We start from the raw sequence: 22,108 nt of genomic DNA, 5'->3' as shown, positions 1-22,108 counted from the left end.
CGTCCTAGACCTAAAAACATTTTTCCCTCCATTTATTGAGCGAAGGAAAGTGTGGCCCCAGTTCAAATCCGGTCAGTTTCCAGCGGATTCGGCGGGACACCGCAGGAAGCGGGAGGGATTCCCAGATGGCTATCGCGCGCATATTGCATGTGATAGGTGGTGTGTAGGAGGTATCCTACCTCTGCGCGTAGGTCTCGCGCAATAATAAAATGCGCACCATGTAGCTCCTTCACAAAAAAAAGCCCTTCCGCCACCCCGAAAATGGAAAAACCGTCGCCCTGGTTCGGATTGGAAATCCGCGACCGGGGCCTTGCTTCCCATCCTAAGGCCCATGCACGTGCCAAATATGGCCTCGTTCCGACAAACTATGTGGTGAAACGGGCCGTTTCCTACTCATTTCCCCTAAAAGCCATAGAACTCCAGACGTGATAGCCCTACTCGTGAGGGGTTTTTCAAGATAATTGTCGTATCCCAATTCCGTCTTTTGCAGTGGTTAATAGGACACATAAAATAACGCAACGCGGCTCCGCTCGACTTTTTGGCTCAGTTTACTTTGCCAACTTTGCAAAACGGGGCCGCCGGGACATGCGGTATCGCCGTAACGGGCCCGCGGGTGCACCCGTCCGCCAACGCGCGAAACAGAAAACATTTAGCACATAAAATGACGCGTCCTAGACCTAAAAACATTTTTCCCTCCATTTATAGCTAGGATCCCTACCGCTACCCTATCCCCTTCGCGTAGCTAGCCCACCTTTCCGCCATGGCCGAACGAGTAAACAACCACCGCGGATTGGGAGGCCCCCGCACCCGTCTAGGTCAAAACCTTTCCGCCCTCGGCGCCATCGCGCCATCGTTCGTCGATCGATCTGATCTAGATTAGGCGAAAACTCAGCCATGGTTAGACTTCGAGAGATAGCATGCGATGCAAGAGATGGAGGCCGTCGACCGCTCGCACATGCTCGTTGATGGGCCTGGAAACATTTACCTAGTTGAAACTAAAGAGGAAACTAGAAAAGTTGGAAAAAATCTGTGAGCTATGCCGACGGCCTAGCCGTCGGCACAACTCACGCCGTCTGCCGACCGTTAGGGCGAGTGACGCCGAGGCCACGTGTTCAGCAGCTGTGCCGACGGCCGTTTGGAACCGACGGTGGCCGTCGGCACCACAGGAGCTACGCCGACGGTTTTGTTACGCCGACGGTGGCCGTCGGCACCTCTGGAGCTACGCCGACGGCCTAGCTAAGCCGACGGTTCCCGCAGAGGGCGGATGGTTCCAGGCTATGTGCCGACGGCCCCGATAAATGGCCGTCGGTGTAGCTTGTAGCCGTCGGCACATAATCGTTTTCCTGTAGTGTTGTAGTGCAGTCCTTGTAGACAACCTAGAGGCACGGTAGTACAAATTATTGTGACCGAAGTGGACGATAATAACAACTCGAATTTCTAGGCCACGAGCCTTTACTTTCTACGCTTTCTCTCTCAGCCCCTGAAGTCTATAAGACCATTTCTCTTTTAGACGAGCTCTAATAAGCACGTAAGAGCGACAAGTGTGTGTATAGAAGCAAAGTGCAAGCAAGAGGTAGCAACAGTATAGAAGCAAAGCGCAGCAGTTAACGCCCGCACCAATTATCGGTGCTTAGTTTGACGATCGAGGATGGCTTGCAGCGTACGTAAGCACATTAGTGAGAGATGAAGATTACTTTGTGTCAAGAGTTGGCACTCATGTCGGGGCAAAGCAAAATGGAGTAGCACTACTACTAACTGACCGGGCACATGAGGTAATTAAGGTTCTAGTAGTTACCTAAACTGCAAGGAACCACTTGATTGGATCAGTGGTACACGGGTCTATCTTGGTGTCAAAAGGTCAAGCTTTAAGCATCAATGCTAGTTTGAGATTTCTCTTCACGTGGCTCTCGTTCCCTTGACTAACGAAACATTGGGAGGAGAGATTGATCTACTAGACGATTAGAGCAAGTATAATAAGTTCTAGTCAGCTGGCTATAAGAGTTAAAATAATATATCCATGCTTAGTTGGAGGAGAGAGATGAGGAGAGAGAAGATGAGTGGGCTCTCATGCAAGAGCCAGCACGTGCTCCTAGGCACTTTGTGAGAGTGAAATGTGGGCCATCCATTAATAAAGTAGTACTCCCTCCGACCCGAAAAACTGGGCGGGCGGGCGTTTTAATTAAAATTTACAGAAAACCCCTTAGAAGTTTGAAAACTTTTGCAATCAGGTCCTCCCGTCGTGTTCCTCGCGTCCTGGCGACCGCCCGTCGCTGCTCCCCGGCGACCGCGCGCCGCTACTCCCCGGCGACCGCGCGCCGCTGCTGTCCGTGGCTCCGCCCTTTCCCGCGGAGAGATCCCAGCGCCGGACGCTTCCCCTTCCCCTGCCCAGGCGACCTCGTCGACGGAAGGGTCGAGCTCGCCGACGGAAGGCTGGAGCAAGGCCGCGCCGGAGTATCCTCGTCAGGGAGGTGAGCTCGCCCTCTTCTTTACCGGCACCTCTCGCTTCTGCCTCCCTTCCTCTTCGCCCGCCGTCGCCCCACCCGCGCCCAACCACTGCCTCCGCTTCCATGGCAGCCGCGCCGCCTCCTGTGCTCTGCTCCTCTCCAGCCGCTCCGGCCTCTGGCCAGGACCTGTCCCGCTTCTGCACCTCCTGCAGCCTCCGCGGCCGGCGGAGGCGAGGCTCAGGCCGTCGTCATGTCCGTCGCCATTGTCCCGCTCTCCCAGGCGTATGGCTGGACCCCGTCCTTCGCCGGCGTCATGCAAGTTCCCAGTTCTTGCTGCTAGGTTCCCAGTTCTGCCTGCTGTGTGTTGAGGCCAATGACTTGCACTCCATAAGTTGCCTTGCTCTGGACACTGCTCTCGCTCTGCATTGACCTGAATAGATCAAGAGTTTCAGCGTAGCGTCCAGCTTGTGTTCATCTTGTGTTCCCTAAAAGAAATGTTCATCTTGTGTTTCAGCATAACGTCCAGGAAACCACATCCTTCTCTGGCATCACATCAAACAGCTCCCGCGCGCCATCCGTACCGGCATCTCATCGAACATCTTGTGTTCATCTTGTGTTCCCTAAAAGAAATGTTCAGTTCAGATAAAATAACAGACTGCCGAGTATGGTAGCATCACATCATTCACATGATTGATTAGTGATCATATTCTACACTACTGATCAGTGATCATACCTAGCCTCACAATCTTCTTTTGTTGATTGACAGTGGAGGGGCTTTGCCCTAACTTGGGGAGGAATAAGGCCATCTTAGGAAGCATCATTGGATGCCTTTCTTGACCACTTTTGACACCATGCATGCTTCTTCTCTTCTTGATGAAAAACTGTCCACATGTTCCTCCTCCCTGCATGTTCATGTCCAAGATTACGAGCTAGCAACCAAGCGCGTAATAGTGTGAGCCCACTTGTCTTGCTAGATGCATGGACCCACGATTTATTGAGTGGACTAGGAGGGTGTGGGCTGAGGTACCTTCATCAAGATTCAAGACTATTCTTGTTCATCAGTTCATCAGTTCTTGAAGCGCAGGACAGGGACAGGGACAGCCAGAGGATGCAGCTTTGCACAGTGAATATCTTCTTCTCCACAACCCATGTTTTTCGTGAGACTACAGTCAAGAGTTTTTCCTGAGTACTGTTTCGTGCGAAAATTCCTGCGAATTAAATGAAAACATTCAGCCAAACACGTTGGGAGAAGGAATAACAGATCAACAGGAGCTAAACACGTTGGATCAGAGTTGTATTTTTTGAGACAGCTTTTCTATTGTGTATTTGTGCCTCTTGCAGTTCGTGCTAGCTGCTAGGTGCAAATCAGCCAACTGTAGTTTCCTGTTAGGAAAGCATTCTGCTCTACTCTACTGTCAGACTGTGTCACACATAGACTGTTGGTGCTGCTGACATCCCTAAGCTGGTTAAGACTCTTCTTTCGCCTGTCAAATGTTAGTTTCTGGTGTTCAAGTACTCCTCTGGTGCTGCTAGTTTCCTTTTCACTGTTTTTTGAAGCAATAACAAATCAAGAATCTCTTCTTGCTAGTTAACAGAAAATTGCGCACCAAAATCACACAAACACTACCATGACTGAATATATCATACTACTCTAGATCAAAAACTGTCAAGCTTACCATCTTGTCTGTCATTTAGTTGAGAGCCGCGCTCCCAGTTAGAAGAGTTCACCAAGTCAGGTGTCCTTATATAAAAACATCAAAGCTGCACTCTTGTATTTATAGCGTTAGTATCCAAACAAGCAAGACAAGCAGCTTGGCATGTGCCATTATATTAAAATGCTGGTTAGGATTCACATTTGAAACTGCTTTTAAGTTTGATTGCCTACTTTGTTTTGCTTTAGTACATTATCAGAAATAGACCATACTTGCATGTGGTATATGTAATATACTACGGCAGTTAACATAAGTTGCATGGCAAACTGTTGCTTCGGTTACATGAAAATGAAATAGACTATATTCAGTCACAAGATATATTCTGTCTGTCACAAGATATGTTAAGTTCAGATCAAAAAATATAATGACATGGATTTCTTTTCTGCAGCTGGTCCATAACTAAATGTTGTTGTGACTGAGCCTTGTTAATTTGTGTTGCGACAACTGCATGCTCATCACGATGCAGAAGTATGCATATGTACATAATCTGTGTGTCAGATCATGCATACATTATACATAGTGTGAGAAGAGTACACGAACTTGCGTTGCCGCTAGAGCAGAGGAGCAGACTGAAAGTTACCTTGACAGGGAATGTCCCCGGTGGGAATTTCGTGGTGAGCAGCTCACGGAGGCGGCGAACTGCACGCACACGGGTCTCCAGGATGTCCAGCAACGGCAAGAACTTAAGGTGAATGCTTCGTTGCAAGGATTCAGAAAGCAGTAGCCGAAAGAAAAATGGTGTTGATCTGGAATCAACTAGCCTATACGCACGGTGGTTCTCTTAATTAATTAATGAGAGGAAAGCTGCTCCGCTACTGCATTTCGTGAGCAACAACAAATTTCGAAAGAAACAAGTGGACAAGCAGGCACGCGCGTACCTCTCGAAGTAGACGGCGAAGGGCGCGAGGAAGAGGGCGGCGATGAGGCTGCGGCAGGAGATGAGCACGTAGGGGCTGGCGCCGTTGTCCAGCGCCATCTTGGAGAGCAGGTTGTTGCCGGCGAAGCCGATCTGCACGAGCAGCATGGCGACGGTGGGCATGAGACCCATTGGAATTAACCCTCGATCTCCTTCTTCCTCCTCACGGGTGGCGTGTTGAGAACTTGAGATAGAAGAAGAGCAGGGGACTGCGACTCTGCTGAGCTATGGCCACATGTGCTGGGTCGTCAGTGGACGCATTCACGGAGGCGGCGAACTGCACGCACACCATTTTTCTTGGCCTGGATGTGCGGGAAGAGCTGGGTGCAGAAGGGCGCCTCCATCTCGGTGGCGACGGCGTCGAGGAAGCCCGTGTGGTCGGCGGCGCGGCCGTGCTCGGAGGCTGCGGCGCGGAGGAGGATGAGGCCGGCAAGAAGAATGGATTTTGGATCCAAAATTCGGAGCTTGGGGGAGCCTGGGCTAGGGTTTGTGGTGGGGAGGCCGTCCAGAGCTTCCAATCGAGGGGGTAAATAGAGGAGGGCGGGGTGGATTCGCGGCGGTGGTCGCGCGGCGTGCGGACAGCGCCGGGATCGGCCGGCGACGACAAAGAAAGCGTCGGGCGAAACGGAGGTTGGAGAGAGGTTGGGGAATTTCCAGGTGAAATTGTGCGGGGGGATTTTCGCAAAATAACCGGTCCGCCCAGTTTTTCGGGTCGGAGGAAGTACATGATTATAGCTCATTATTATACATGTTGGCTCTATGTTAGCTATACAAATGACATGGCACATGGCTTATAGCCAGCAGACTATACTATTAAACTTGCTCTTAATAGGTGAATCGGTCAGCAATTGTATTCATGCGCGTGTACATGAGTGTCTGTGTTTGTATTGTTTCTCAAAAAAAAATCATACACAGTACTTCCTTCTGTATTAGCTACTATTTGTCGTAGGGTCAACGAATTTAGGTATGTTTTCCCTCGTTTTGGCTAACGTTGCGAGTTTCTGAAGCGACGAGACACGCAACCCTAAACAACGCCTTAGGCAAACCATGTAGGTGTAGCCTGTGCAAATGGCCAATTAGGCAAACCATGAAAAATCATGATGATGACGATGATTCGTATCAAAAATGGACCTCCTACTTCCTGATTCCCATAATTTTGCCTAGGCAGTAGAGGCGCCTGATTGATGAGCATGCCGCGGCCACAAGCACGCAGGCCGCAGCTCTGTCAGACAATACTGCAACAAGACCGAGTATATCAATATTATCATCACCAGCAGCCGTAAACTGGTAGCTACTGCTAAGGTTGGCCATAGTGCTAGTATCATAAGCTGTATCATGCAGTCTAACTAGGCAAAAATGCTGATATGGCACATAATTAAAGAAGAAGAGAAAGTTGCAGTAACATAGGTAGATACAGTCTCATGACACAGGTTACGAGATTTTTTTATGGCAAAATGATCCAGTGCGGTGCCCATCTTCCCCGAGTCTCCAATTTCTCTTCCGCAACCGCCCGCTCCCGCCTACAACTCCCGCTCCCCACCCCGCCGCCTCTCTTTCCCGCTCCTGCCCTGCAGCCAAGGACTCCCAGCTCCGTTGGCGCCGGCGGCGGCTAGCGGCGGCGGCCAGCGGCACCTCCCGAAACATGGCAAGATCTGGTGTCCGCAATGCGACGGCGCAAGTCCGGCCGTCGGCTGCCTCAGAACCGCAGCAGTTCTCCGACGCCCCGATGAGCTCCTGCGCCAATCCCTCTCCAGCGCCGCACTACTTCCCCAGCGCCTTGATGAGATCCTCTGCGAACCCCTCCACACCACCGCACTTCTACCATGGCGGCCTGTCAAGCTCCTCCACCAACCCCTGTATGAATCTAAAGGTATGAACGGTGCGAGCTCATGGAGCCTTCCGAGGCTATCCACGCAAGCCACCCGGCACGCACGGGCTGGGCAGTGGCCTTTTTTTCGTCTGCTCCGTTGGTCAACGTGGCACTATCTGGTTGGCTCAAATAAGGAGAAAATGTGAGACAAAACCATCCCAAACGAAACCCTACCCAATCGCCGGTCTCTTCCCCAATCCCATCTCTCTCCTCCCGCCCTTCCCTCTCCCTCGTCTCTGATGTCGCCGGGTGGCCCTGGGCGAGAGCGCTCCTTCGGCGCGAGCGGGGGCTCCGGCCTTGGGCGTGGGTGCCGCGTACGGCACGCCCCGTCTGCCCTGCTCACCGTCGCCACGGACCGGAGGAGGTCCGGCGGCGCGCCGCCATGGGGAGCTCGTCGACCACTACCTGGAGCTTCAGATCCCCTTGTCCGACGGCAGCAGGGACTCCCTCTTGCTCGTGCGCGCCTCCCCGTGCCGTCCTCTCTCTCGTCCCGGTCGATCCGGCGACGCATCGGAGGCTTCTTCTCCGAGTTGTGGCACGCACCGCAAGCGGCGCAGCAGCCGAGCGCTGCAGCCCCACTCGAGCCGCCGTCGACCTCCGTCGCGCCCTCCTACCTGGAGCGGAATACAAGGTTTGTGGGATGCTGCTGCCCTCCTCCTCTTCATCTTGCTCGGTTCTCAGCAGGATGACGACATGTGTTGAACCGAGGTCGACGATGCCAGGTGCGGACGAGCTAGGAAAGACCGGGCGACACCGGCCTAGGGCCCTTCTCTCAACAAAGTTTCTTGTCCCAATCCCAAATGCATCTCTAGGTATGGAGCCATGTCACACAGATGAAGATTCATTTCATTTTTCTATGATTTCTTCTATACAGGGCGTGGTTCATCTGCCAATATTCTTGCAGGGAAGAAACAAAGGAAAGCATGATCAATGAGACCAGCAGTTTTAGTCCGATGAAGTTCAAGATAAATAACCTCAAAAACTTTAGTACCTCTAGATGTGTACCAGCTACATGATACTAATTCATGAGACTTAAGATCCTACACTAATCTGCTGACATGGCCCACATGCGATGGTGTGTGTGTGTCATAATGTAAATTTGAATCTTCTTTTGAAGATAAAGTTTCTGATTTCACTCTCTGTCTATTTTCGTTCAGCCTTGTTTCGAGGAAAAAGATGAATTTCATATTGTTTGGTATCTAATAAATTTGGGGTTAGTTGCACATCTCTGCCGCTGCTGCTCCCCGAGGTATTGTCCTCCATGACTGCACAAACAAGTAGGACGTCTCTCTCACCATTCCCCTCATCTCAGGTTATTTTCAGTCCTGATTTACCTGGTTGTTACCTAGATATGATTACTGTTTGCCAAAATCATTGATTGTTTGTGTTCTAGATCATCATACATAAATGTGGCTCTATCAACTGGATAATACTGAACTTGATGGATCTTGAAGGAGATATGCCCTAGAGGCAATAATAAAGTGGTTATTATTTATATCTTTATGTTTATGATAAATGTTTATATATCATGCTAGAATTGTATTAACCAAAACATTAGTACATGTGTGATATGTAGACAAACAAGAAGTCCCTAGTATGCCTCTTAAACTAGCTTGTTGATTAATGGATGATTAGTTTCATAATCATGAACATTGGATGTTATTAATAACAAGGTTATGTCATTGTGTGAATGATATAATGGACACACCCAATTAAGCGTAGCATAAGATCTCGTCATTAAGTTATTTGCTATAAGCTTTTGATACATAGTTACCTAGTCCTTATGACCATGAGATCATGTAAATCACTTATACCGGAAAGGTACTTTGATTACACCAAACACCACTGCGTAAATGGGTGGCTATAAAGGTGGGATTAAGTATCCGGAAAGTATGAGTTGAGGCATATGGATCAACAGTGGGATTTGTCCATCCCGATGACGGATAGATATACTCTGGGCCCTCTTGGTGGAATGTCGTCTAATGTCTTGCAAGCATATGAAAGAGTTCATAAGAGACCACATACCACGGTACGAGTAAAGAGTACTTGTCAGGAGACGAGGTTGAACAAGGTATAGAGTGATACCGAAGATCAAACCTCGGACAAGTAAAATATCGCGAGACAAAGGGAATTGGTAATGTATGTGAATGGTTCATTCGATCACTAAAGTCATCGTTGAATATGTGGGAGCCATTATGGATCTCCAGATCCCGCTATTGGTTATTGGTCGGAGTGAGTACTCAACCATGTCCGCATAGTTCTCGAACCGTAGGGTGACACACTTAAAGTTGGATGTTGAAATGGTAGCACTTGAATTATGGAATGGAGTTCGAATATTTGTTCGGAGTCCCGGATGAGATCCCGGACATCACGAGGAGTTTCGGAATGGTCCGGAGAATAAGATTCATATATAGGATGTCATTTTATGTGAAATAAAATGTCGCGGAAGGTTCTATGGAAGGTTCTAGAAGGTTCTAGAAAAGTCCGGAAGAAACCACCAAGGAAGGTGGAGTCCACATGGGACTCCACCACCATGGCCGGCCAGCCCTAGATGGGGTGGAGTCCCAAGTGGACTCCACCATAGGGGGCCGGCCACCCCCCACATGGGAGGTGGGAATCCCACCTTTGGGTGGGAGTCCTAGTTGGGCTAGGTTTCCCCCTCCTATGGAAGGTTTTGGTTTCGGGTCTTATTCGAAGACTTGGACACCAACACTTGGGATCCACCTATATAATGAGGGGCCAAGGGAGGGGGCCGGCCACCCCAAGACCATAAGCTGGCCGCCCCCCTTGAGTGGCCGGCCACCTCCTCCCAAACCCTAGCTTTGCTCCTCCACTCCATATTGCCCGCGTAGCTTAGCGAAGCTCCGCCGGACTTCTACACCGCCACCGACACCACGCCGTCGTGCTGTCGGATTCAAGAGGAGCTACTACTTCCGCTGCCCGCTGGAACGGGGAGGTGGACGTCGTCTTCATCAACAACCGAACGTGTGACCGAGTACGGAGGTGCTGCCCGTTCGTGGCGCCGGAACCGATCGTGATCAAGATCTTCTACGCGCTTTTGCAAGCGGCAAGTGATCGTCTACCGCAGCAACAAGAGCCTCCTCTTGTAGGCTTTGGAATCTCTTCAAGGGTGAGACTCGATACCCCCTCGTTGCTACCGTCTTCTAGATTGCATCTTGGCTTGGATTGCGTGTTCGCGGTAGGAAAATTTTTGTTTTCTATGCAACGTTATCCTACAGTGGTATCAGAGCCGTGTCTATGCATAGATGGTTGCACGAGTAGAACACAATGGTTTGTGGGCGTTGATGCTCTTGTTATCTTTAGTTTGAGTACTTTGCATCTTTGTGGCATAGTGGGATGAAGCGGCTCGGACTAACTTTACATGACCGCGTTCATGAGACTTGTTCCTCGTTCGACATGCAACATGTATTGCATAAGAGGCTTTGCGGGTGTCTGTCTCTCCTACTATAGTGAAGATTCAATTTACTCTTCTATTGAAAATATTAGTATCAACGTTGTGGTTCATGTTCGTAGGTAGATTAGATCTCTCTCGAAAACCCTAAACCACGTAAAATATGCAAACCAAATTAGAGACGTCTAACTTGTTTTTGCAGGGTTTGGTGATGTGATATGGCCATAATGTGATGATGAATATGTATGAGATGATCATTATTGTATTGTGGCAACCGGCAGGAGCCTTATGGTTGTCTTTAAATTTCATGTTGAGTAGTTTTTCAAAGTAGTTGTAATAGTTGCTACATGGAGGACAATCATGAAGACGGCGCCATTGACCTTGACGCTACGCCGACGATGATGGAGATCATGCCCGAAGATGATGGAGATCATGTCCGTGCTTTGGAGATGAAGATCAAAGGCGCAAGAACAAAAGGGCCATATCATATCACATATGAACTGCATGTGATGTTAATCCTTTTTATGCATCTTATTTTGCTTAGATCGCGACGGTAGCATTATAAGATGATCCCTCACTAAAATCTCAAGATAATAAAGTGTTCAACCTTAGTAGCACCGTTACCAAGTCTTGTCGTTTCGAAGCACCTCGTGATGATCGGGTGTGATAGATTCAATAAGTACATATGACGGGTGCAAGACAGTTTTGCACATGCGGATACTTAGGTGGCCTTGACGAGCCTAGCATGTACAGACATGGTCTCGGAACACGTGATACCGAAAGGTAGAGCATGAATCATATGGTTGATATGATGAACACTATGAGTGTTCGCCATTGAAATCACACCTTTTCTCGTGATGATCGGGTTTAGGTGCGGTGGATTTGGTTCGTGTGATCACTAAGACAATGCGAGGGATATTGTTTTGAGTGGGAGTTCACCTAGATTTTTAATTATGTTGAATTAAAATTTGAACTCAATTTGTCATAAACTTAGTCTAAACTATTGCAAATATATGTTGTAGAGATGGCGTCCCCAATCAATTTTAATCAGTTCCTAGAGAAAGAGAAACTTAAGAGCAACGGTAGCAACTTCACCGACTGGTTCCGTCATGTGAGGATCTTCCTCTCTGGCGGAAATCTGCAATTTGTGCTTGATGCACCGCTAGGTGACCCTCCTGCAGAAGATGAATCCGATGAAGTAAAAGCTGTTTACGCGACTAGGAAAACTCGGTACTCTCAAGTTCAGTGTGCCATCCTGTGCAGTCTGGAATCCGATCTTCAAAAACGTTTTGAGCACCATGATCCTCATGAGTTGATGAATGAGCTGAAAGCTATATTCGAGACTCATGCGGCTGTGGAATGCTATGAAGCATCGAAACATTTCTTCAGCTGTATGATGGAAGAAGGCAGCTCCGTTAGTGAGCACATGCTCGCCATGACCGGGCATGCGAAGAAACTCATTGACTTGGGAATAGTGATTCCTAACAGGCCGGGGATTAATCGTGTCCTTCAATCACCGCCACCAAGTTACAAGAACTTTGTGATGAACTACAATATGCGAACATGAACAGGGAGTTACGTGAACTGTTTTGCATGCTAAAAGCTGCTGAGATTGAGATCAAGAAAGAGCACCATGACTTGATGGTCAACTAAACCACCAGATTCCAGAAACAGGGGCAAGTCTAAGGGAAAATTCAAGAAGGGTGGCAAGAAAGCTGCCACGCCTCCTATGAAACCTAAGAACGGCCCTAAGCACGATGCTTGAGTGCTATTACTGCAAGGAGAAGGGACAACTGGAAGCGTAATTGCTCCAAGTATCTCGGCTGATCTGAAGAGCGGCCTTGTCAAGAAGAAGAAAGAAGGTATATTTGATATACATGTTATAGATGTTCATTTCACCGGTTCTCGTTCTAGTACACGGGTATTTGATACCGGTTCGGTTGCTCATATTTGTAACTCGAAACAGGAACTAAAGAATAAACGACAAGCTGCTGAAAGATGAAGTGACGATGCGCGTTGGAAACGGATCCAAGGTCAATGTGATCGCAGTCGGCACACTTCCTCTACATCTACCTTCGGGATTAGTTTTAAGCCTAAATAATTGCTATTATGTACCTGCGTTGAGCATGAACATTATATCTGGATCTTGTTTAATGCAAGACGGTTATTCATTCAAGTCTGAGAATAATGGTTGTTCTATTTTTATGAATAATATCTTTTATGGTCGAGCACCACAAAAGAATGGCTTATTTCTGTTAGATCTCGATAGTAGTGATACGCATATACATAACATTGATGCTAAGCGAATTAAACTTAATGATAATTCTACTTATATGTGGCACTTTATCGTCTTGGTCATATTGGAGTGAAACGCATGAAGAAACTCCATACCTTGATGGATTACTTGAATCACTTGACTTTGAGTCACTTGATAGATGCGAAGCATGTCTAATGGGAAAAATGACAAAGACTCCATTTTCTGGTATGATGGAGCGAGCTACTGACTTATTGAAAATCATACATACCGATGTATGTGGACCAATGAGCGTAGCATCGCGCGGTGGTTATCGTTATGTTCTAACCTTCACAGATGATCTGAGTAGATATGGGTATATCTATTTCATGAAACATAAATCCGAAACTTTCGAGAAGTTTAAGGAATTTCAAAGTGAAGTAGAAAATCAACGTAACAAGAAGATCAAATTTCTACGATCTGATCGTGGAGGTGAATATCTGAGTTATGAGTTTGGCATGCATTTAAAGAAATGCGGAATACTTTCACAATTGACACCGCCGGGAACACCTCAACGAAACGGTGTGTCCGAACGTCGTAATCGAACTCTCTTAGATATGGTTCGTAGTATGATGTCTCTTACTGATTTGCCGTTATCATTTTGGAGTTATGCATTAGAGACAGCCGCATTCACTTTAAATAGAGCACCATCAAAATCCGTAGAAACGACACCGTATGAATTATGGTTTAATAAGAAACCTAAGCTGTCGTTCCTGAAAGTTTGGGGTTGCGAAGCCTATGTAAAGAAGTTACAACCGGACAAGCTAGAACCCAAAGCGGAGAAATGCGTCTTCATAGGATACCCTAAGGAAACTATAGGGTACACTTTCTATCACATATCCGAAGGCAAAATCTTTGTTGCTAAGAACGGAACCTTTCTTGAGAAAGAATTTCTCACTAAAGAAGTGACTGGAAGAAAAGTAGAACTCGATGAGATTGATGAATCTTTACTCGTTGATCAGAGTAGCGCAGTACCGGAAGTTGTACCTGTACCGCCTACACCGGCAACAGAGGAAGCTAATAATAATGATCATGAAACTTCGAACGAGGAAACTACTGAACCTCGCAGATCGACAAGGCAACGTGCCACTCCTGATTGGTATGATCCTTGTCTAAATGTCATGATTGTAGATAACAATGATGAGGATCCTGCGACGTATGAAGAAGCGATGATGAGCCAAGATTCCAACAAATGGCAAGAAGCCATGAAATCCGAAATGGGATCCATGTATGATAACAAAGTATGGACTTTGGTAGACTTACCTGATAGCCGAAAGGCTGTCGAGAATAAATGGATCTTCAAGAGAAAAACAGATGCTGATGGTAATATTACTGTCTATAAAGCTCGACTTGTCGCAAAGGGTTTCCGACAAATTCAAGGAGTTGACTACGATGAGACTTTCTCACCTGTAGCGAAGCTAAAATCTGTAAGGATTTTGTTAGCAATAGCTGCATTTTTTGATTATGAGATTTGGCAGATGGATGTCAAAACGGCGTTCCTTAATGGAGACATTGAGGAAGAGTTGTATATGGTACAACCCAAAGGTTTTGTCGATCCTAAAAATGCTGACAAAGTATGCAAACTTCAGCGTTCAATCTATGGATCGAAGCAAGCATCGAGAAGTTGGAACCGACGCTTTGATAAAGTGATCAAAGACTTCGGGTTTATACAAAGTGTCATGGAGAGGCCTGTATTTACAAGAAAGTGAGTGGGAGCTCTGTAGCATTCTGATATTATATGTAGATGACATATTATTGATCGGGAATGATATAGAACTATTAAGCAATGTTAAGGGTTATTTGAATAATAGTTTTTCAATGAAAGACCTTGGTGAAGCATCATATATATTAGGCATCAAGATTTATAGAGATAGATCAAGACGCCTAATAGGGCTATCACAGAGTACATATCTGGACAAGATTCTAAAGAAGTTTAGAATGGACGAAAGTAAGAAAGGGTTCTTACCTATGTTACCAGGCAAGGTATTGAGTAAAACTCAAGGACCGGCTACGGCAGAAGAAAGAGAAAGGATGAGTAACATCCCCTATGCCTCGGCAGTAGGATCTATCATGTATGCCATGCTATGTACTAGACCGGATATAGCACATGCTGTTAGTTTGACTAGCAGATATCAAAGTGATCCAGGAATGGAACACTGGACAGCGGTCAAGAATATCTGAAGTACTTGAAAAGAACTAAGGATATGTTTCTTTGTTATGGAGGTGACCAAGAGCTCGTTGTAAACGGTTACACCGATGCAAGTTGGAACACCGATCCCGATGACTCTAAGTCACAATCTGGGTACGTGTTTATATTGAATGGTGCTGCGATGGCTGGGCAAGCTCGAAGCAGTGCACGGTGGCGAAGTCTTCAACAGAATCAGAGTACATAGCGGCTTCAGAGGCTTCATCAGAAGCGGTATGGATGAAGAGGTTCATTGTAGAGCTCGGTGTGGTTCCTAGTGCATTGGACCCATTAATCATTTACTGTGATAACATGGGTGCCATCGCCAATGCACAAGAGCCAAGATCACACAAGAGGCTGAAGCATATCAAGCTGCGTTACCACTCGATTCGCGAGTACATCGAAGATGGAGAAGTAAAGATTTGCAAAGTACACACCGATCCGAATGTAGCAGATCCGTTGACTAAAGCTCTCCCTAGGGCAAAGCATGACCAACACCGAATGCCATGGGTGTTAGGTATATTACAATGTAATCTAGATTATTGACTCTAGTGCAAGTGGGAGACTGAAGGAGATATGCCCTAGAGGCAATAATAAAGTGGTTATTATTTATATCTTTATGTTTATGATAAATGTTTATATATCATGCTAGAATTGTATTAACCGAAACATTAGTACATGTGTGATATGTAGACAAACAAGAAGTCCCTAGTATGCCTCTTAAACTAGCTTGTTGATTAATGGATGATTAGTTTCATAATCATGAACATTGGATGTTATTAATAACAAGGTTATGTCATTGTGTGAATGATATAATGGACACACCCAATTAAGCGTAGCATAAGATCTCGTCATTAAGTTATTTGCTATAAGCTTTTGATACATAGTTACCTAGTCCTTATGACCATGAGATCATGTAAATCACTTATACCGGAAAGGTACTTTGATTACACCAAACACCACTGCGTAAATGGGTGGCTATAAAGGTGGGATTAAGTATCAGGAAAGTATGAGTTGAGGCATATGGATCAACAGTGGGATTTGTCCATCCCGATGACGGATAGATATACTCTGGGCCCTCTCGGTGGAATGTCGTCTAATGTCTTGCAAGCATATGAAAGAGTTCATAAGAGACCACATACCACGGTACAAGTAAAGAGTACTTGTCAGGAGACGAGGTTGAACAAGGTATAGAGTGATACCGAAGATCAAACCTCGGACAAGTAAAATATCGCGAGACAAAGGGAATTGGTAATGTATGTGAATGGTTCATTCGATCACTAAAGTCATCGTTGAATATGTGGGAGCCATTATGGATCTCCGGATCCCGCTATTGGTTATTGGTCGGAGTGAGTACTCAACCATGTCCGCATAGTTCTCGAACCGTAGGGTGACACACTTAAAGTTGGATGTTGAAATGGTAGCACTTGAATTATGGAATGGAGTTCGAATATTTGTTCGGAGTCCCGGATGAGATCCCGGACATCACGAGGAGTTCCGGACTGGTCCGGAGAATAAGATTCATATATAGGATGTCATTTTATGTGAAATAAAATGTCGCGGAAGGTTCTATGGAAGGTTCTAGAAGGTTCTAGAAAAGTCCGGAAGAAACCACCAAGGAAGGTGGAGTCCACATGGGACTCCACCACCATGGCCGGCCAGCCCTAGATGGGGTGGAGTCCCAAGTGGACTCCACCATAGGGGGCCGGCCACCCCCCACATGGGAGGTGGGAATCCCACCTTTGGGTGGGAGTCCTAGTTGGGCTAGGTTTCCCCCTCCTATGGAAGGTTTTGGTTTCGGGTCTTATTCGAAGACTTGGACACCAACACTTGGGATCCACCTATATAATGAGGGGCCAAGGGAGGGGGCCGGCCACCCCAAGACCATAAGCTGGCCGCCCCCCTTGAGTGGCCGGCCACCTCCTCCCAAACCCTAGCTTTGCTCCTCCACTCCATATTGCCCGCGTAGCTTAGCGAAGCTCCGCCGGACTTCTACACCGCCACCGACACCACGCCGTCGTGCTGTCGGATTCAAGAGGAGCTACTACTTCCGCTGCCCGCTGGAACGGGGAGGTGGACGTCGTCTTCATCAACAACCGAACGTGTGACCGAGTACGGAGGTGCTGCCCGTTCGTGGCGCCGGAACCGATCGTGATCAAGATCTTCTACGCGCTTTTGCAAGCGGCAAGTGATCGTCTACCGCAGCAACAAGAGCCTCCTCTTGTAGGCTTTGGAATCTCTTCAAGGGTGAGACTCGATACCCCCTCGTTGCTACCGTCTTCTAGATTGCATCTTGGCTTGGATTGCGTGTTCGCGGTAGGAAAATTTTTGTTTTCTATGCAACGTTATCCTACAGATCTTCCCTTCCTCTATCATTTTAGGTGATTTTATTAATCTCTGAAACTGAAAGGACGGTGCTTATTCTTATTAGTCTTCCTTTTCATGGTCAACTGCCACACACTTTGGACTCCATCGTCTCAACAAAGGTAGCTCCAATGGCCCACTCCTGCCTCATGTGCTGCATCTCTTGTTTTGTAGCTTCGCTCCACTCTTGCCTCATGTGTGTAATTGATGATGGTTTTGATTTATGCATACTTGAATAGTTTGCGTAGATTTCCAGTGTTAAAATTTAACCTTGAACAATATGAGTAGTTGCCTCGACGGTGTTCTACTGAATGAACAGCATGAGTAGTTGCCTCTACGGTGCTCTTAACCCTGTAGTGAAATGGTTGGTACCTCTTTTTATTATTTATTCATATATTCTAAAAAAGTTAGCAGAAGGTGCTTGTGGAACTGAATTTAACTTTGCTTTACCTATGGATCTTCCTCTTGCCCTCGGATAGAGGATTCGGTTTCTTACACCACCTGAAATTTGCTAGATGTCTAGTGCCACCGTGTTGAAGCTCTGTTTTGGTGATGTCTTTATTTAATCATAGATGCATAAATTTGCTAAAGCTTTAGTCAATTGATGAATTTCCAAGTTGAAATTTTCTAAAGCTTTAGTTAGAGGGACGAGTTCAATACTGACTGGCTATTTGATAAAATGCAGGTATGTTTGTCCATATATTTCTGATGCTTTCCCTTGATGTATTCTCAGTTCTCTGATTGGCTGCGGCTGCTTTCGCCATGTTCCCTCCTCCCACACACACGCCAAATCGCCATGCAGATTTGGTCTTTGGTTTGATAAGCAAAGGTATCATTTGGGGAGTGACTTATTTGGTCGTGATTCATCCTCATATTTCCCCATATGGTCCTTTCACATCTTGAATTTTGATACGGTGGTCTTTCAGTTCTTATTACCATGAATTCTAGCTAGGGCATGCATAACAGAAAAGCTTGTACTTACAGTTTGTTGTAGCAATTGCGTGCTTTTGCATAGTCTCACCAAGCAAAGAGTTGCTAACTGGAATGTTAAGTCAATGTTGCAACCATTTTAGCAGCAAATATGTACATGGAAATGTTATGCTTGGTGAATTCAGGAGGGGCCGGCAGCAGCCTCTGCTCCCAGGATGCCCTACTCCACATGCAACCTACATCTAATTTTTCTAAAACCAAATAAATGCAGCCTTTGAGCGTGGATTTCTGGATTAATGCAGTCAGTTGTGTTCATCATCTTTATTTGGGTTCTATCACATACAGAGGTGGTTCATTACCTCATGCAATAGTCCACTATAGCATCATTTTTTATTGCACGACTTCTTGATATAATTCTCAGTTTTTGCTATTTTTGTAGGTCTGTGTGATTGAATAGTTGATTGGCTTAGACGGGGTGTGATTGATTATTGATGCCTCTTTATCTTTTGAAAGAAGCCATTTCTTTGGTCTTGAAAGGTACATGCATGCATTCCAGAAGTTTCTATGCGCTCTTGCCTTTTTGTTATAGAGCATTGGAAACTCTTATGCATATAATGCCATGTGCTTGGTCTATTTTTTAAGTTAAGCTAATTTCTTTTTTCCGTGCATTATTTTTTTCAAAAAAATGTGAACCTGGGACTGAACACTAGCAAATGGACTGGGCATAGATCAAGAAACATGCAGTAGTTTTCATATCCATATTTGTGGTTGTTGAATGTGAATTCGAACCAAACCTTCGAATGAGTTAGAACTACAATGTTCTAATAGGTATAACTATTACGATTCCATATTTTAATTTCTTGGATCGGCACTAGCTGTGAATTGGCCACGGTGATTTAAACTTCAGACCACAGGCAAAGTTCAGTTAACTCTGAACTGCTGCAGTCCGACAACTTCAGAGATCAATGGATTTTAAGGTTGAGAGAGCATTTTTATCTAAAGTTCAATCCATCACGTGTGACATGCATGATAATCTAAGTCCTAGATTTAGGAGATGGATACTAGGCTGTTGTACACAACAGGAAGCAATGGAGAAAAATCGGTAGTCTGTGATATCCATTCTACTCAGTAAATTTATTTTCTGAACTTTAGCTAAAACATGTGACTTTCTTTTTCTTTTATAATTTCCAGTCACCTGAGCTCATCTATCCAGATTTAGGACCTACCCATTATTCAAGATTACGTATTTTTCACGTTGTTTCAGGATGCAATAGTTTATTCGGAACCTACCAATGTGCCTCCATGTCTACCAATTGACAAAAGGTATATAGTACCAAATTAAGCTCTTATGTAGCCTAAATTCTCAAACTTGATTTAATAATATATGTGAGGCTTTCTTAGGCATGATTGCTAATATGATTACGATCAATGCATAGATTCAAAAACGACTGAAATACCTGCAAAATGTTGCTAATATTATTTGGGGAGCTCATTTTGCATATTATATTCACTGCCTCACTCTTTTGAGATTTGAAATATCTGCTAGCATCCATATTGCGAAATAAGAACGCTGAGATATATGTATCAACTGGGTTCATTACTTTGCTTTTATTTCTATAATTGAATGTTTACCAGTGAACATATAGTTTGACCATTCGGCTTCTTACAGATCCATTATCAAATGTGTTTCTCCATCTTTCCTCACGTTTCCTCCTTCCCCTAAATTTAGCATCTCTTTCCCTTTGCTTATTTTATTTTTCCTTTCATTTTAGCCAGGCTAGGACATCACTGATCGTGTCAGGAAATCAGTTTGGAAATCCTCGTGTAAGGCGACCGATGCGCGAGCGTTGCCGCAAAGAAGGTAGTCCATAAGTACGTCGTGGCCGCTGCCAGCACGCGATGCTGGAACCAACACGGACGTGTGGGAGCTTCATGTGGAGGTTATCGATCGAGCGTGGGGATGTCGGCTCTCCTTAGTCTTGGTCATCGAAGCACGTCCGTCAAATGAGCAGTCATTTAATTGTGCGACAGGTTGGTGAAGGACAACTTGCCCGCCACCCCTTCTCATCATGAATCATTCATATCTCAGACATTGCTCAATTTACTGTTAACTTCTTATAATTTGGTGACAATTGGTTGTAAGTTGGTGTAAGAACTGAACCAAATTTGAAGTATATCTCTGTTACACTATAGGCACCCGAAAAAGGAAAACAACTACTAGAAGTATAGATAAGGAGAAAAAGAAGGTGATCCAATCTGGCGTCCCCCAAAATCTTTAGAGTATAAGCTATAAAGTTTTGCAAATTTATCCAGTACAAATATACAATTAGGCTAAACAATTAATCATGTGGATAGGACTAATCAACCAAAAGCTTTTGTCTAAAGTGAGAGGGGTAATTAGTTTGCTATTTGCAGTTCTATCTTTTGTGCGTGGGCTCGAGAGAAAAATTACGAAAATGGGTCATGATATGCTTTTGCTGTTCTGGAGGTTTTGCTGTTTTGGAGCTGGTAATTGAGAAATGAGTAGTCGATTAAATTAGTAAGTGGGAAGTGCATCTGTTTGGAATAGTTAGATAACCTAGGAAGTGCCTCTGATTATAATGTTTGGATAATCAGATAAATCACACTTATAAGGATAAACCTCACCCATTTTTTTCGGTTTTCCCCCATTTATTCACATCTTGCTGGCCAGAGAACTTGAACTTTTGTGTTACTATTCATGTTTCTCTAATGCTTAAAAGTACCTCTACTATACATTTTCATATCTTCCGAAATTGGCTTCTAACAGAAGTGGAAATTATATTTGAACATTCAGGTGGCAGAAGGATCAGGCATGTTGCTCACTGCCTGATTAATGAAGTGGTACCATCTTAAATACAAAATTACAAGTGTTTGTATGTGTGTTGACAGGCAGTTGTTCTGGCAAGAGATGGTTGCGGAGGAATCTAGGGGTGACTGGAATACTGACACAACAAGCCTAGAACAACGGCTGGAAAATCTGGTATGTTTCCTCTTATGTTGTAATATGGTTGGAACAAGTCGAATGTTAGCCCTCCACATTTATTTTTTCTGTTATAATTTGTACACACATTTTTCTTGGTGTAGGCGATCGATGTGTACAAAAGTGCTAAAATCAAGATTAATGATCTACTTGAGTGAAGACAAAAGACCAATTTTTTATCTACATGCTAAAATCAAGCCATCAGTAGATCAATAGGAAGGTGTGCACTTGAACTTTGTCATGACTTACTTTCAGGTAGGGCTTCTCTCATGTGCCTGGTGCCTGCCGGTTGTTTTGCTATTCTATATGTTCCTACGAGAAGAGCTTCTCTTATTTCGCTTTTTATTGGGTGTTCCCTGCGGCCATTGCCTTGCCCATGCTCCAGTAATTTTCCCAACACAACAGCTGCCTAGAACACAAATCTGTAAGTTAGTTCACATTCTTTACTAGCTTTGCCAAAAATAAAAGTACAAATGTTTTTTAAAAAACCTTACTATTTTGTAGAAGAAATACGTATAGTTTTGTAGAATCAAACATACCCAATATCTATAATCAAGAAACAATTTCTTTGAACAATTTCTTGAACTGAACTTACTTTCAATCATAGCTTAAGCTTTATGAAGGGTAAAATAACAAGAAATCATTACATAAAAAGGTTATAGACACTCTTTTATGTTCTGTTACTATCTTTGAACCTTGAAATCAGTATTTATGTTTTCTCACATTTTCTTTCAACAACGATCTGTTATATTATCATGAAGTTTGGTTGTTTTGTTCAAAATAACTGATTGACATGCATAATCTGGTAAAAAGAGTGGACTTTTACAGAAAATTATGAAGAATAATAAAAAAAAAAGCTAGCTTGTTTGTTTAAATTGATTCCTTTGCATTGTTGGCTGCTTGATCATGTTGCAGTGATTTTTCTCAGGTCTCAGCATCTCTGTATAAAGATACTGAACAAATTGCATGATGAAGGGAGAA

General features: G+C 45.1%; 1 protein-coding gene and 1 long non-coding RNA gene across 11 annotated transcripts; one reads left to right on the top strand and one right to left on the bottom strand.

The window, feature by feature from the left end:
- Nucleotides 1–1,993: 1,993 nt before the first annotated feature.
- LOC139830144 (WAT1-related protein At2g39510-like) lies at nucleotides 1,994–5,771 on the bottom strand. Of its 2 annotated transcripts, XM_071819802.1 has the most exons (6): nucleotides 5,035–5,771; nucleotides 4,737–4,917; nucleotides 4,121–4,205; nucleotides 3,472–3,652; nucleotides 3,178–3,346; nucleotides 1,994–3,064 (listed from the first exon to the last, which is right to left on the bottom strand). In XM_071819802.1, the coding sequence occupies exons 1-3, from the start codon at nucleotides 5,202–5,204 to the stop codon at nucleotides 4,200–4,202; spliced, it is 357 nt and encodes a 118-aa protein (XP_071675903.1). In that variant the 5' UTR covers nucleotides 5,205–5,771; the 3' UTR covers nucleotides 1,994–3,064; nucleotides 3,178–3,346; nucleotides 3,472–3,652; nucleotides 4,121–4,199. The 2 variants fall into 2 exon arrangements, with proteins under 2 accessions (XP_071675903.1, XP_071675902.1); XM_071819801.1 differs by having other exon boundaries at nucleotides 4,121–4,917.
- A 1,328-nt stretch (nucleotides 5,772–7,099) lies between these two features.
- Nucleotides 7,100–21,092, top strand: LOC127298590 (uncharacterized). Of its 9 annotated transcripts, none has more exons than XR_011744714.1 (10): nucleotides 7,100–7,573; nucleotides 7,665–7,754; nucleotides 7,847–8,017; nucleotides 8,100–8,254; nucleotides 17,214–17,318; nucleotides 17,882–18,473; nucleotides 18,566–18,663; nucleotides 19,391–19,449; nucleotides 19,903–20,157; nucleotides 20,942–21,092. It is a non-coding gene; the product is annotated as an uncharacterized lncRNA (long non-coding RNA). The 9 variants fall into 9 exon arrangements; XR_011744719.1 differs by having other exon boundaries at nucleotides 7,101–7,754; nucleotides 17,999–18,025; nucleotides 18,273–18,473; XR_011744717.1 differs by having other exon boundaries at nucleotides 7,101–7,754; nucleotides 17,882–18,025; nucleotides 18,398–18,473.
- The last annotated feature ends 1,016 nt before the right edge of the window (nucleotides 21,093–22,108 follow it).

Source organism: Lolium perenne, chromosome 5 (genome assembly GCF_019359855.2).
Source record: "Lolium perenne isolate Kyuss_39 chromosome 5, Kyuss_2.0, whole genome shotgun sequence".
Taxonomy (NCBI): Eukaryota; Viridiplantae; Streptophyta; class Magnoliopsida; order Poales; family Poaceae; genus Lolium; species Lolium perenne.
The sequence above is the reverse complement of the archived record's forward strand: the minus strand, read 5'-3'. Positions and strand labels throughout refer to the sequence as shown.